This window comes from Siphateles boraxobius, unplaced genomic scaffold (assembly GCF_051911475.1).
Source record: "Siphateles boraxobius isolate OS27281-9 unplaced genomic scaffold, OSU_SipBor_1 41, whole genome shotgun sequence".
Classification (NCBI taxonomy): Eukaryota; Metazoa; Chordata; class Actinopteri; order Cypriniformes; family Leuciscidae; genus Siphateles; species Siphateles boraxobius.
The window spans coordinates 34,622,093-34,637,041 of record NW_027509042.1 but is presented as its reverse complement, the minus strand read 5'-3'; the positions used below and the strand labels follow the sequence as shown (position 1 = coordinate 34,637,041).

At 38.9% G+C, this 14,949-nt stretch overlaps 1 protein-coding gene across 2 annotated transcripts in view; it reads left to right on the top strand.

The window, feature by feature from the left end:
* The window catches only part of drc11 (dynein regulatory complex subunit 11), a 54,617-nt gene extending 51,321 nt beyond the window's left edge, over nucleotides 1-3,296 (top strand). For both annotated transcript variants that reach the window (XM_077199171.1, XM_077199170.1), the window contains exons 16-19: nucleotides 1,018-1,104; nucleotides 1,828-2,005; nucleotides 2,180-2,418; nucleotides 2,520-3,296. In XM_077199171.1, coding sequence (XP_077055286.1) covers nucleotides 1,018-1,104; nucleotides 1,828-2,005; nucleotides 2,180-2,418; nucleotides 2,520-2,675 — 660 coding nt within the window. In that variant the 3' untranslated portion in view covers nucleotides 2,676-3,296. The remainder of the gene's footprint in view (nucleotides 1-1,017; nucleotides 1,105-1,827; nucleotides 2,006-2,179; nucleotides 2,419-2,519) is intronic.
* Nucleotides 3,297-14,949: the final 11,653 nt, after the last annotated feature.

The following is a 14,949-nucleotide window of genomic DNA, read 5'->3' as shown; positions in this document are numbered from 1 at the left end:
TCAGGAAACCAAGACTGAGGCAAATGCATTCTACTATACTACTATCTTACTAGAGTGTATACAATGCATAGTATGCAGATTGTATGCATCCAGCATAACAGAATGACATTATAGGCCAGTGGTTCTCAACCGTTTTGATGCCAAAGACCCCCAAATATGATGATCCCCTTGTGAGGGATTCCCCCTTTTAAAATATGAAGGCAGATAGACATGTGTAAATATTTGCCATAAATATACTGTGTGAAATAAAATAAAATATATAAAAATATAAAATTTGCTAAAATATTATTCACGTGCATCTTTTTTTAGATGTATAAACCGAAAAATAAACTTTTCACTTTCAATTCATTTTCATTTAATTTAGTTATATAGAATTTTTTTAAATATGTATCTCTCCAAAACAATTTTACACATTTTTACAGCAACAGTCTTAGAAAAATAGAATACATGATAACAAAAACACAATATTTAAATATTTTATGTCTCAAATTTTCCACAGACCCCATAGAACGCTCTCAATTGTTATATTCATCCATATTTATATTAGGCTAAATATGTCCAATATATATATATTTTTTTTTTTTTTTAGCTACTGTGTAAAATGTAGCACAATCAAGGTATAATCTTTTTGTATGTATTAGTATTAGTAGTATTTTATAGAATTTCTGTATAAACAAAATTGTGGTACATTGGGTGTTTGTGCTTAAATGGCCAAATGGTCTGCATGTTTTTGATCAGAAACAAAATTTGCAGAAACATAGTTCATGGGAGTCTGCGGGGTTTACAGAAATTGTTGTTAAACATTAGTGAACTGAAGGCATTGTTTTCAGTCAAATAATATTAAAGCATGCACTCACATCACTAATGTGTTACCATTTGTTTTAAGGGCAGTGTTGATTACCGTCAGTGTTGTTTCTGCTCTGGCCGATAAGTAATTGTTTGTGTGAGCTGATGATTGTTTGGGTTGTTGTACCGTTTGGCTTGCTTTGGACGAGGAACATTGTCGTGTTTTGGCAGGTGGCTCGCCAGCTGCAGCCCTCAGTCATTTGGATCGGCGACGCTGAGAAAACATTCTACAAGAAAGTTCCAAAGCTGGAGAAAGAGGTTTGTCGCATCTAACAAGCTCACAGTCATTAGAACACTTACTAAATAAACACAACTTTGAAAAATACATACAAGTCTAATAAAAGACCATAAACTGTGATATTGTTCTTCATTCACAAAATCCAATGAATTAAAGTAAAAACCTATTTTTTAAAGCCATTGCCACTGTGAGCTAGTGGACTCTGCTGTCCTCTTGTGGTTAAAGATTTAGATATACTGTGCTAACATTAAAAGAGTGCTGCTGCAGTGATGAAAGTTTATGATTCTTGCATGTTTTGTTCCATTGCACTTCCAACAACTCTTTCAGCGTTAATTTAAAAAACATTTTTCCTGAAAGTTCGAGTTAGAATAGTTTGCAAGAACGTGATTATAAACACAATGAGGCTGTGAAAGGGGACTTGTGAGTAGATGAGTTTACCTGTTCGAAGGATGACGTTTAATGTCCCGACAACCTCTGTAGTCCCATTTAGCCACTTGTTGTTAACAACCGCCGTTTCACATATCATTGGGTATTAATGATGTCATAGAATAAAACATGGAAATATCTTAAGCTTGTGTTAACCACAGACCATATTTCAAGTATTTAACATAAAAAAAAAAACATTGACAAGAATTGGGACGATGGAACCAGAAGTGCTAAAATGTTCTACAAAAATGCGTCATCCCTGCAGGACTCTATTGTTTTCTTCAGTTCAGCTGTTTCTTAATTCCATTCATTTCTAGATGGAACCCAAAAGACTAAAGAAAAACCTGCCGAAGTTCCTAAAATCTATTAAACCAGAGGACCGTGTGTTAGTGGTGGGAACGACACGCAGACCTTTTGATGCAGACATCAAACCTCTCTGTAAAGTTTACAAGAAGATCATTTTGATCCCTAGACCAGATTATGCTTCAAGATTTAGTAAGTAATCATCTATGTTTGTGTTTAATATAAGTTTCATACTGAGATCGATTTCACATATTAAGTTATTAACACATTTATCGCTCTTTATAATTACAGTTTGCATTTCTATACATCATGTCTTTTTTTTAAAATCTAGTTTATTGTGTATATTAATTTATCTTTTATGTTTAGCTCTGTGGAAGGAGCTGCTCCATGCAGGTGGTGCTCAGCTGGGCCCTAAGCTGGACCTGAGCTCTCTAGCTAAAGTTACAGATGGTTACACTCAGGGTCACATTCTTCAGGCGATCCAAACTGTCCTAAACTCTCACCGCCTCAACCAGCAGACCAAAAGACCCCTCACTGCTGTGGAGTTCATCCCACCTCTTGCAAGGCTAGACCCGGTCTACAAAGAAGAGGAGGAGGCCTTTAAGGTCAGTTTTTTAGGATGCTTTCTGGAGGGACACATGTGTTGAACCCAGCTATACGTATCCATACTGACTGTAGATTATGTTTGTATTTTCTGCGTTGATAGACGTGGTACAGCCGGACACCTCTGGGCAAAAAAAGAGCACGAGCGGCCAGGGCCAGTGAGGAGGAGGCAGATCTCAAGAAAGGGAAAACAAAAGGAGGTAAATTACAAACAAAACGGAAGGAGGGGAAGAATAAAAAGAGAAAGAAAAAGAAGTGAAAAAATTTGGACACTCCAGTCAGACCCTAAATAAAAATACAGTTGCAGTTCATCTTCTTGCCAGCAGAGAGCCTCAGCACATCTCCCACTGAAAAGTCTACTTCAGTGTTTTTCTTTCCATTGTTTCTCAACTAGTACTTTTTTATGCTATTTTTTGTTTGTTTTGTTTTAGAAAAAACTCTTCTACTAAGTAATTCTACTCATTCCACAACCCGTTTGGATTATGTTGGTTTTCATCTGTGTGCTTTCTAAGTATCATTTGTACTTTTGGCTAATTATGACATTTCTTACTTGAATTAGGTATCTGGTGGACTGTCTTTTTCCCATTGGGGAAAAATAGTTTTGCGAAGATAGCGTCAGACTAGCAGACCCTTTTAGTACTGAGAACATAAAACATTATATCTCTAACAACTGAAGCTTCTCACAAGAGCTTGGACACTGTTCCAAACTGTTTAGATTGGATTACCTTCAACTTTATCACTGTGCAGAGAGGAAGTACAAAGATGGGTGTGTTGTTTCATATTTATTTTGCTTTACTATATAATTTGATCTATTAAAATGTGATTGTTGAACCTGACTTGAAGCTAGACAGCCATTAAAGGACAAAACATGGACCTGAAACTCTTGTCAATGTCCTGAAATGATGCGCATTCAGACTCTGATACAGTAGCCAATAAACATGTTTGCAAATTGCACACTTAAATCACATTTAAAAATGTAAAAATGTAATTACATTGGATAACAATATATGAAATAGAAACCATGTGCAATTATTTTAGAGAAAAACAGTGCGAGCACACTTTGCATGCAAAAAAAAAGGTTAGGTTTTCATTCATAAAATAATAGATATCCAGTTTAAAATTAAGACAAAATACCTTTGAACATTAAAATCAAAAAGGATTTGGGTATTTTGTTGTTGACAAACTCCAGAGTTGTCAAATGACCTTGTGTGCTGTTAGTTCAAAATATTTGTGAAAATAGTTAGTCACTATTAAAAAAATTAAAATTGACAATTCTTTTTTTAATGAGATATTGCAGTATTTATTATAAACGATTTAACCGTGCACATTTTTTTTTCTCATGTGCCCTCATCGTAATCTTTAAACAAAATAACTTCCTCTCCCTTTTGCAGAGACATCTCATCTCTTCTATCATTATGTGGCAGGACAACCTGTCACACATGAGATCATAGCAATAGCAAATCACAACCATCCAATCAATTCCCGGTCGACAAAATCAAATCCCCCACGTGTTCAAAAAGCAGTACGAAAAACGGTTTTATTCACAAAACGTTGCCACAGGTACGTTTTTCTAATGAGCCTGGGCTGAAAGAAAGTCATACAGGTTTGGAATGACATGTCGGTGAGTAAATGATGACTAATTTCTCGCTCTCTCTTGGGGGGAGATATATTATAATATAATTATAGAGATATAGTACAACCATATAATACTGTAGGTTCCACGGAATCATATGGAAACTCTTAATATCAGAGAGCTTATTGTCCCATGTAATCTTCAGCCAAACTGTGTCTGCCATCCGGGCTGCAGTGCGACATTTCTGCCCAGGTTGCTTATGAGAGAGCCTGCTCTGCCAAGCAGCCGACCCACTTCCCTTCTTCCTTTAGAATCTTCCCATGGGAGCTATGCCTATATAATTCCTTAATTCTCGGTAATGTCTCCAACCCCTTGTTTGCAACATCATCGACTCCCTCACAGCTAATCCAAGGTCGTTCTTGGTAAATTCCCCTCTCCTTTTTTTTTTTTCTTGGTGGGGTGGTGTGTGTGTGTGTGGTGGGGGGGGGGGGGGGGGTTGCCTTGTTCACTCTTTATCCCACTCTTCGACTCTGATCTTACCGGATCCCCTCCTCCTCACCAGGTTTATAGGGCATGACAAACAAAGTCACCTCAATGTGCTTTTTGTAGCTTCAGCTCACATCTAATTTAATTAATCAGGTGTGTGTGTGTGTGTGTGTGTGTGTGTGTGTGTGTTTGTGTGTGTGTGTGTGTGTGTGTGTGTGTGTGTTTGTGTGTGTGTGTGTGTGTGTGTGTGTGTGTGTGTGTGTGTGTGTGTGTGTGTGTGTGTGTGTGTGTGTGTGTGTGTGTGTGTGTGTGTGTGTGTGTGTGTGTGTGTGTGTGTGTGTGTGTGTGGTGTGTAGGCCACATCTATCCCGAAGAACAAAAAGAGCCCTAAAGCTGGGTGACATGTTAAGAGGAGTATTTTTTGTTTTTTTTCCCTTGACTTGCTAATTTAAATGTGAGATGTTGATATGCACATGCCCAAGTGCACTGGCTTATATTTGCACACCTAATTGCCGAAAATAAAAAGATGATTTGAAGTAATCTTTTCCCGCAGTGCTCTTCATACTGTTTTTAATTAAATGCCTCGTTTGACTGTACATTATTCTCATAGGTCATTCCCCCTACACACTTCTCCCCTTCAGGAGTGCTAATAATTAAACATTATTCAGATTGGATTAGTCAGATGTATCTTTTTGTCTCACTGAGACCTGAACGCAGTCCTTTCTCGCCCTGTGGCCGTTGATGTCAAATAAAGTATAGCAACTCCTTCATTTTAAGGAGCCTTTTAACCATTGTTTTGCAATTACTATTTATTTCCCTGTCCTGTTGCTCCAGGGTCCAGGGCTTTCTTATGCAGCACTGCCTTTCCTGCAGCAAGCGCTGACCTCTGAGGGACTGTTTATAGTGCTGCCCGTGCCTTTACAACTTTAGTAACCCTAGGTTTGGCCTAAGGACGGAAGGGTGAGACAGAGCCATTAATAAGTTGTCCCTGATTTAATGGAGTTTTTTTAAAGTGAGCCTTCCAAATAGGCCATATGATAGGAGATATATCTGGGAAACTGACCCACAGGATAGCCTCTCTTAAGCTGTCAAATTTGACTACATCCCTGTGTGCAGAGTGCACAGTTTGCTCATTGGAAATGTATATGAGATAGAGTGCTGTTTTGTAATGGCTTGAGATTTTATTAAATGAAGAATTGGTGCCTTACGGGGTTGCTCTAGAGAAGATAAGGAGATATTCAGAGAGGATAATAATAATATAGATAGATAGATTTCTATTTCAAATAAATGTTGTTCTTTTGAATTTTCTATTCATCAAAGAATCCTGGAAAAATGCATCACAGTTCCCACAAAAATAGTTGTCAGCACAACTGTTTTATACATTAATATTTCAAAAATGTAATAAGGTTTTTTGAGCACCAAATCAGAAGAAATGGCTGCTAAAAATTTAGTTTTGCCATTACATAAATTAAATGTTGAAAAATATATTTTTAAAAAAACTTATTTTAAATTGTAATAATATTTCACACTGTTAGGGTTTTTACTGGGTTTTTTTTTAGATAATAAATGCAATTGAATGCAGTCTTGTTTAACAAAAGTGTAATTTCTATCAGGACCACTATCGTTGTCACAGTCAACCCTAGTCACATGTCTTCCTTTGTTCTGTTTTCCTGCCACTCATCTGTTTCTATGGTTACTGTCATTTAGTTCATCATCTGTTGTCTAGATAATTATCATCTGTGTCACCTGGTTTCTGTTACTCTGTTTTTGTATTTAGTTTCAGTGCAGCCAGTCTTTGTCCGTTCTCAGTCTTATGTAGTGTGTGTTCATCCTGCCTGCCTGTACCTGTTGGAATTCTATTTAAAGTAGAAGTTTGTCTTGGAGCCTTTTGCCTCTTCGTCTTCTTCTGCCTGCACCACACCGTGACAGAAGAACGGACCAAAACCGTACTATGGATCCTGCAGTACTTCTCATCTTCCTAGAGGAGGACCAGCTCTTTCTCGAGGCCCACACCACGGCCTTTCTCGACCTGGCGTGCCTTACCTCCTTCCCCGACCTTTCATTGAGTGTTTTCTTTCACACAGGCCTCAATGTGGAAACGAAGGCACGCCTGCCCGGTGTGGGACCTAGAGAAAACTTTGAGGCTTTCGTTGAGTGGGTATTATTCCGCTGTGGTTCTCAGTTCACCATTGGCCTTTCCAACAGCCATGAACTTGAGACCGCCCATCCAGAGTCTTGTCCCAACGAGACCGCCCGTCCAGAGTCTCGTCCTACCGATCCCGGGCCTCTTTACTTCATATCTACCGAATCTGAGCTTCTTCACGTCATGTCTACCGAGCCTGAGTTCCTTCACGTCATGTCTGCCGTCATGTCTGCCAAGCCTGAGCTTCACGTCAGTTTTGCTGAGCCTGATCTTCACGAAATGCCTGACCAGCCTGATCTTCACGTCATGCCTGACCAGCCTGATCTTCACATCATGCCTGACCAGCCTGATCTTCACGTCATGCCTGAGCTCCACGTCAGCCCTGCCGAGCCTGAGCCTATACTTCATCGGCCTTAGTTGCCAGACACGGCTCCAACGGAATGGCCACGAAGGCCGATCCGCCGTAGCCGCCCGAAGGGTTGTCTCCGCCGTGGCCGCGCGAAGGGTCGTCTCCGTCGTGGCTGCCCGAAGGGTCAACTCGCCCGGGCCATCTGCTCAGCCTGCTCCGCCCTGGTCTCCTGAACTGCCGGTACCGTCCTGGAGTCTTCAATCCCTGTTGACCCTGCTGACCCTCCTGAGGGGGAACTCCCTGCGCATCCATGCAACCTAGCCTGGATAAGTGCAGGGAGAACAGCAATAAACCCCTTTAGGGTTAACAGAACAGAACCAACATGAATGTATTGCAGATATCATTAATTCAAGATTTTAAAGTACAACATAATTCGAGAATTTATTCTGATTCAGGGGGAATCAGAATGTCAGTTACTGACTGGACGAGAGGAGGAGCTGGGGATGGAGGAGGGTAATTAGTTCCTGAGAAACGCGATAGCTGCTGATAATACAGAAGGAGCTTATATATATATATATATATAGTAATAGGCATCGTATTCCTATAGGTAGATGTGTATCAGCTGAGTGTCAGCTGATGCGAGCTTGACAAATGTCACCTGCCAGAACTGACGTTACGCTTAATATGTGAATAAAAGCCTATATTCAATCTGTTCATAATATAAAGTGATCGGGTATCTTCAGAAAATTTGGACTAAACCACTCAATTCATATGGATTAGTTTTACAATCGCTTTATGAACTTTTTGAAGTGTCAAAGTTGCAGTTGCGTATTCATAGATGCCACCTACGTCACTAGGAATAGAACGCCGCCATATTGACAACCGATCTCGCCCGGTATGGCCGCCCAAACTGCCCATTTGAATGAGAGAGAAAGACAGAGATACCTGGAGAAAATTTTAATTGTAGGCTCCTATCTTATTTGTTACCCCCAGTTTTCTTTTGTCCTTTATTATCTGCCCCAGACTTGCCCCAATTTGGCTTCCATGATATATATATATATATATTTATCTTGTGCATAACCCCTCCCCATACAGTGGGGATTGCTTGAAGGCTTTCAAGAGTACAGACGCGTATCAATATGCTGTTGCTGGATGGGTAAAAGACGTACAACTGCGGCACCTGGCCACCAAGGATTTATATTTAATCATGGGAAATGTTGGAATTATAAAAGAAATTCAAATGTTTGATTTTGGTGGTAGTTTGCTCTGACTAGGTAGCGAGTTGTTAGCTAGCTAAGTGGCTCAGCTGGTAGCTTGCCAGCTGTTAGCCACGGCTCACGGCTAGCTGTCATTAATCTGGATTAGGCCTGTCGCGATAGTCAATAAATCAATTAATCGCACGATAAAAAAAAATTAGCTCGATAGTTTTTCCGGCCGCGATAATTTCCATTTGCATGCTTTGTTTTCCTCATCTCTCTCTCTCTCTCTCTCTCTCTCTCTCTCTCTCTCTCTTCTCTGTACCAAAGAGACTGGATGACAACTCTGTTTAAGACATAACCGACATATTTTAAGTGAATACTCTCCAAAACGGACATTTAAACATAATGTTGTGTGTATTTGTCCATTCAGAAACGAAACAGAGCTCAATTCATTACTCGCGCGCTGTAACGTTATAGGGCTCTATCGATGCACGCTTCGGGTCGGGTGTGTGCGCACAGAAAGATGAGACATGATACAATATTAGACATTCATACAGTATGAGACATTTCTTCTATCCTTTTCTTTTGGTATAGAATGAAATACCAGTTCGGGGTTCCTTTTTCGGCTGTTGTTGCAGCCAACTGCACAACATATTGCAGGCATTACTGAGACCGTCGGTCGTCAAGATGGCGGCGCAAAGCTACAGCGATGTCATGTGAACCGAACGAATAGCTGTCAATGGAGGGACAGAAAGCTCTCAGATTTCATTAAAAAGATTTTCATTTGTGTTTCGAAGATGAACAAAAGTCTTGCGACATGACGGTGAGTAATTTTCACTTTTGGTTGAATTAACCCTTTAAAGCCTGTCAATCAACATTGGAGCGCCACCCTCAGGCTGAATAACGCAGTTCTGCCAAAAGTGTTGTTTGTGTTCAAAGATTATAATATAAAGCTTACAAAATGTCTATTATCATATACTAGCACTAAGACCCAGAATCTGCCCTACCTAAATTTACAGTCAGGAGCCACTACTGGGCAGTACCATCTTCATATAAATACTTAATATAAAGGTAGCTAACTGTGAGCTCCAGACCCCTCACTGGGGAGGAGAGAAAACCCCAGTCACCTTCTTTCTGGAATAATTATGGAGAACAGAGAGAAAGAACAATTATCCAGCTGGGTATTATAAAACAAAGCAATTAATGTTATGTTAATTAGCCCAACATCATGTAATTCTTTATCATTTGCTAATCATTTGTTAATTAGTCTGACTTTTTAATGCAGCAAATCAAGAGTGATTAATTTAAACATATTCTAGTATTTAAAAAAAAACTCTGTAGAGCTGCACAGCATGAGTTTAATTCATCTTCAACCGGTTTTACATAGTGTTTGCATAATGCAAAAAGTCCACAATCACAATATGAGTCCCCTGAACAATTACAATTGTTCGTCTTTTCCGAACAACATTCTTTTTACTAGTGGTTTGTCAAACAGTGTAAAACTGTGTCTAGAAATTAGGCTATTTGTGTGGATGAGAGAGGCCTGGCTACTCAGACATTTCAGACCATTACTCATACAAGGAGTTACCTGGGAAGGAGAGCAGACTGGTTACACCTTTATGACTACTTTAAAAGGTCAACTAATGTCTGTATGTCAGAGCTGTTTATGCTACTGCTCAGTTTCAGAGTGAGAGTGACAGGGTAGGCAGTGCTACTTACAAAGAGAGGCTGCTGAACCAGGTGAGTGAGCAATTAAAGTCCAGGTGTGCTTCATCTCAATTACACCACTGCCCTGTCACATAATGACCAACCAGCCTGCCTAGTCAGAAGCTCCAGCAGGGGAATCTGGGAAATCATAGGCCACTGCTGCCGCCTTTTTGGACAGGGGTTGGTGAAGCCCGAACATGACTCTTTTACGCCCTTGAGAAACAGAAGTACAAGTGATTAACCACATAACTCTTTATTCAATTTGAAGTTTTCTTCTTTGCCAGGCCAACACTGAGACTGAGTACTGGCCCTTGTCAATAGCTGCAGAGTTAAAGCACAGACAAGAGTAGCACATCATAATAAATAGGGAAGATTGTGGTAAGATGTGCCAGTGGGTAATTTGCATAAAAAATGTGTTCACAAATTCATATTTCTCTATTCCAATTTAATACCACATAAACTTCTAGCTTATCTAATAGACTATACAATTAATAGCCTATAAATTTTTAAAGACAAGCAAACAGTCGAACAAACACTCAAATTAAAGACAAAAGCACAAATAAATAGTATACAGTACAAACAAATGAAATAAACAGTGCTCTTCAGGCAGGTCTAATAGTTGTCAGGTACCGAAATTTAATAAAGTAGGCTATTCAAATAAATAACACTGCATAGTCTTCATATCCTTTTTAAAGGGTAACTAAACCCTAAAACAATTTTTTTGTTAATGATCTGTAAGACTGGGGCTTTATTAATGCTGTTCATTGATTTGAGTACATTTTTAGACATTTGGGTATAGTCTTTTAATTCTACAATATATGGTGTAAAAACGTCTGAGTGCTGCCCTCTTCAGGTTGAACGGTGGCTACTTCAGTTGAATTTTCCTATTGGATGTTGTGGTACTGCAACCAGGCACCAGCTCACCACATCCTTGCCTACAGAGAGACGCGGGTCTCAGGTGCCCCCCCTGCCCACTTTTCCAGAATTTTTCAAATATTACCAGTGGGTGGAGTCCGGCTCTGACCAGGGGTTGAGGTACCATTTTTTTTCTATGTCCTTTTGTTTGGTTAACATTAAAAACGCAGACCATAGACTGTATAAAAAAATGTAAATCTGCAAATTAGCCCCACCTCCACTCTCTCACACTAGCTCAGAGATCCCCTCGCTGATGATCACACGTCGACGTAATTGATTACAAGGTAGTTTGTGATGTCAGAAACATCAGCGATTTCAAACCGTGTTTTTGAGACTGTCTTTGGTTCGTTGCAGTTTTAAGAAGAAAATACTGAGGAATGGTGTTGACATGCATTTGTACATGATTTATATTAAATGGTTTATATTACATGGTTTCATTTTAAAAACACCAGATAGACATACAGTATAGCCTATGTTTGCAACAGTTAAAAAACATCACAACATTAATTTCCATCAAGAGCTGCATCACTTTTTGGTCAAGATCTTGTACTGAAAATGCAAGAGTCCAGCACTCTGTAAAGTCTACTCCAGCACATCCGAAAGACTTTCAATGCATTTAAGGTCTGGACTCAGAGGTACCAATTCATGGGTGAAAAGGATTCTTCATGCTCCCTCCCAACCATTCTTTCACAATTTGAGCCTGATGAATATTGGCATTGTCATCATGGAATATGGCCAAGATGTGTCTTCCTACATGGTTGTTTAAGAAATGAAAAGCTACACACTCCATCAATTAGGGTTACAGTAAGTTTTACTAAACAAATAACATGCTATAACATAATAATCACTGCAATAATGATCCAATCATAGAGTCTTGAGCACTTGCCTATTTAAAACTAATAATATTTCACAATATTACTGTATTTTTTTGCCTTGGTGAGCATAATATACTTCTTTAAAAATCTTCCCAACCTTAAATATATTTCTATCATCACAACTCTCTGAGTCTCTGGCATGGTAAAGGCCCCGATATACTCACAGCATCATATGCTCAAGTTCTTTTTTGTTATTCGCTTAGGGATAAAAAGAAGTTTGAAATATGTGAGCATCGATATACTGTTTGTGAACATCCCAACGCCACCCACACTGCTGAGAGTGGTGTTTAGATGAATATATGTAAATATGTGCTGCGTACTTCCCTCACAATAACAAAATGATCACACAACAAAATTAGAAAATAGCAAGCATGCAATTCGGCACTCTAGTAACATCCCATTATGTTTATTTACAGTATATAGCACTTATAGCACGGCTTCCCAGTGTGTTCGTGTTTTCACTCACAGGCGTCTGACCTTGACAGACGGGACATAAGAAATTCGTTTTCCACGTCAAAGAAGGCGAAGCTTCAGAGCACAACTACCAATGGTAGTACCAAGGTGTTTACCAGCCAGAGAGAACTTTTCCAGAAAGCTGTTTTGATCTTCCAAAGGGACCTAATTTTGTTCGTAATGGCTACACATCAGTTAAAGTAATTCAGGGCCTTAATGGATATGACAACGGAAATTTGCTACGCTGCTCCTGCTGTTATTGCTGGCACTTGCTACTGCCAATACATAGCCTACATGACACGCTGCTGCGTTACAGTATGGCAGGCATGAATTACCCGTAGCTGATTTATACAGGTGGAGCTGGGGAAGATGGAGGGTTTCTGAAAGCGCGCTGCAACTGCTACAGCAAATGCTGACCAAGTATTTGAAGGTTACGTAGCGAGCTCATTGGCTACTAAAACAGCAGGAACCAATCCGCTGTGCCCTATAGAGAATGATGTGTTTGCAAGCAGATTGAGTAAAGGACCTATCAGCCTGGGCCATCTAGAGTTTCATGACAGAACTTTGTATATATTAAATTTACTCCACATAGTTCAACTTACCCCTAATGAGGAACAAATTCATATTTCCATGGCCCTATTTTAATTGTGCTTTTGTATCATTTTAGTTATTAGATCCCATCCTGAAATGTAATCTAGGGGTAAAGGCGCTACCCCCATCTCATTTATCCTTGCCTAGATAACAACTGGCCCACTATAGTCATGCACCTTAAACTTGACTTGTTTCTGTATGCCTGGAGTTTATAAATAGACCCATGCAGTTTCACAACAAAATTCATGAATGCCATTTGAAATTAAAAACAGTTTTTCCATGTTACCAGCTCTATACTGAGGGTGCAGAAGGTTCAACACGTTAACGTCCCACCATTCAAGAACATCTATTTTTGGGGAGTAGAACGCTCAAGGACAACGGTTAACATACGGAATGTAGATGGTTGTATATTCTGATTTGAGAGGCATATTGGACCTCTGAATGTATTCCACCCCTGCGCTCCCTCATGATCAAGAGCAACGCTCTGTAACCTTGAGGATTTGTTATTACGATCATGGAAACATTATAGAACCCAATCTGACACAGTGACCTTGCAAACCACAGCCATTCAGAATCCACACCCCTTGTCAGCAGAGCTACATTAGGAAAGCCCATAACACTCCCCCTTCTGCTCACTCACACACCAGCACTTACACACACGACTACACACATATTCTCATATGGTTCCAAGCAAATGTTTATACACAAAAAAATAATAATAATAACTCCCCAATATATCCTTCTGTAAGTAAGAGGTGATAAAGGGATGATGCATATCGGCAGAAAGGAGACACAGCATTTAGATGGTCTTTAGGAGGAGATCATTATAATAGAGGAACTTGAAGGCAAGAGGGAAGATTCATCCATTATTTTGCAAGTGCACACATGCCGAAGAAACCAGTATATGTAGTTATGACCAACCCTACACTGAATATGTGGCCATAGAGAGCTCTGCAGATTTCCACAGAATTGCTCATCATTCACAAACTTCTACTATATAGTACATCCTCATTTATTAGTGAATTTGGCTAATATGATATAAGTTATATTGTTATATTAGTTAAGTTATATTATATGTTTGGCTAATATGAATAACACATTTTACCATATTTAATCCATTTACCCCTCAAAAATTAGAATTGAAAACAGAAAAATTTTAGAGGAGATGGAAGCTATCTGTAAACCCAAAGCTCGACCTGCAGTGGTTGATTTGTCTTTCCCAAAGGACAATGTTAATGTCAAATACAAGTGTCCACACTAAATAAAAAGAAAATAAGTTTTAGAAATGTACTCTTTGTATTCATGTTGTTTTTTGAAAAGCGTGTATACCGTTTATAAGAAAACTGGAAATGTCAATAGAGATTAAGGTTGAATATGTGTGTAAACCCCCAAAAAACAAATAATTTACTCACCCTGATTTCATTAAATCAAAGGTTCTTTATTGGCATCAATGGTTCCATGAAGAACCTTTAACATCCATGAACTGTTCTATTCCACAAAAGGTTCTTTACATTGAGAAAATTATCTTCAGATTTTTTAAATGTTCTTCACACTAAGAAAACAAATATTTTAAGAACTGTTCACTGAATGTTTCTTTGGGGAACCAAATTGTGATGAACTGTGAAAACTTTATTTCTTCCATGGCACACAAAAGAAGATATTTTGCAGAACACTGGTGGTTACCATTACCTTCCATTATTGACGAAGAAAACATGTCTCAATATATCTTTGTTCATGTAGGGTAACCATTTATCTGAAATTTTAAGAAACTAATAACCTTTACACACAGTCATGAGGGTCTGCATGGCTCCTCTCTATGATACAATTTCCTTTTTATGCTTTATACTGCATATTTCTGTATGTTGCTGGCTTGCAGGACCACATGACTTTGACGATGGACAAACATTTTCAAATATTAATGAGAAGTGAAGCACTTCTGTTTATTTTTTTACTACGACATAATAAAAGATGAATCCAGTCACTAGTTCGGATGATTTTTTTTCTGGGATTTCATTCCATTAATGAGGCCTTTTCCTTAATATGATTTTAGGACAGTTGTATCACTTTGATTATCAATGTGATTTTCTTCTTTTTAAATGAACTTAATTCCGAAATTAAAAACAAGCTGAATTGCATTTTTGAATAAACGCCACTTAACCTTTAAACATACAAGAAACAAATTGCTTGATGTGTGCCACAGTGCTCTGGGAATCTCTGTGTGTTTTGCAGGCTTGTACTTTAG